The sequence below is a fragment of the Glossina fuscipes genome, unplaced genomic scaffold (assembly GCF_014805625.2).
Source record: "Glossina fuscipes isolate IAEA_lab_2018 unplaced genomic scaffold, Yale_Gfus_2 45400, whole genome shotgun sequence".
NCBI lineage: Eukaryota > Metazoa > Arthropoda > Insecta > Diptera > Glossinidae > Glossina > Glossina fuscipes.
The window spans coordinates 1-1,095 of record NW_023999322.1 but is presented as its reverse complement, the minus strand read 5'-3'; the positions used below and the strand labels follow the sequence as shown (position 1 = coordinate 1,095).

General features: G+C 37.3%; 1 protein-coding gene across 1 annotated transcript; it reads right to left on the bottom strand.

Moving 5' to 3' along the window:
- Positions 1-120: 120 nt before the first annotated feature.
- Positions 121-1,092, bottom strand: LOC119643052 (alpha-tocopherol transfer protein-like; the record flags this gene model as incomplete). Its single annotated transcript, XM_038042406.1, has 2 exons — positions 121-961; positions 1,016-1,092. Coding segments are annotated over 2 exons (468 nt in total), but the record flags the coding sequence as incomplete, so codon positions are not given.
- Between the last annotated feature and the right edge of the window lie 3 nt (positions 1,093-1,095).

Here is a 1,095-nt window from a genome sequence, read left to right as displayed (position 1 = left end):
CGAGCAAGGGAATGTTCTCCACAGACCCTATGCACATGCGCAGACGGGTAGACAGACAGATGAATGTACGGGCATGTGTATGTGTATTCCGAATTTGTATACTTTATGGGGTTTTTGAGCCTTGCTCTTGTGAGTTTTAAAAAAAAGTAGAAGTTTTGACACACTATAAAATTAAGTCGTGGCCAATTTTGCACTTCTCTGAAAGTAGTATAGCGTTACCCACAGAATATACGATGTATGTTTATCTGGTATAGGTGAATAGTGATCAAAACACAATTTTTTTTATTATTGAGGCGTCCTTACTTTACGTAATAATGTAGACGTGTCCTTCGACCAGTTTTCAATATCAACCTGCGTGCAAGAACTTCCAATGTTTGTGCCTAATTTGAATTAGGCCAGGACGGTGTTTACAAGTGACAGAAATTACACAGACGGGCCGACCGACATGCTTAAATCGATTTAGAATTTGATTTTGATCAAGAATGTATATACTTTATGGGGTATCTGAAGCTTCCTGTTGGAAACGTCTTGACGAATGGAATATACCTCTTCAAAGATGGGTATAAAAATTCAACGAATGTTTCTTTCACGTACTCTATTTTGTTGCTTTTGGGGCAACATCGGTAAGAAAATTTGGTAAACAGTATCGTATATTTTAGGCGCGTTTATGTTATGGATAGCTTTCATTCGCAATGGCATTGATTCGTGACTGTATATAACTAATTTTTTCAAAACTACTGGAGTCAGTTGAAAAACATGCGACAATGTCAATGACTTAAGATCGTTGATCGCTATCAAACCATTAACAACAGCATAGTCATCTTCTAACATGAAAATATCTTGCAGAACATAGTTGACAGCCATGGCTTCCTCCAAACTATATATTTCCGGTAAAGAGCCATTTACGTAAAGTATACGCGGGCCATTATCATGTAGAGGATTCGGTAAAGGTAGAAATAAACTGGAAGAAAGAGTATCCATTACTTTGAATATCTGACTTGATTCCCTTACTTACCCCAAGCGAAATACATCCCGAAATCTCGTGTTGGCAACGTCAGTAATATTAAACAGCACAGGAAATTTAGTTTTAATACT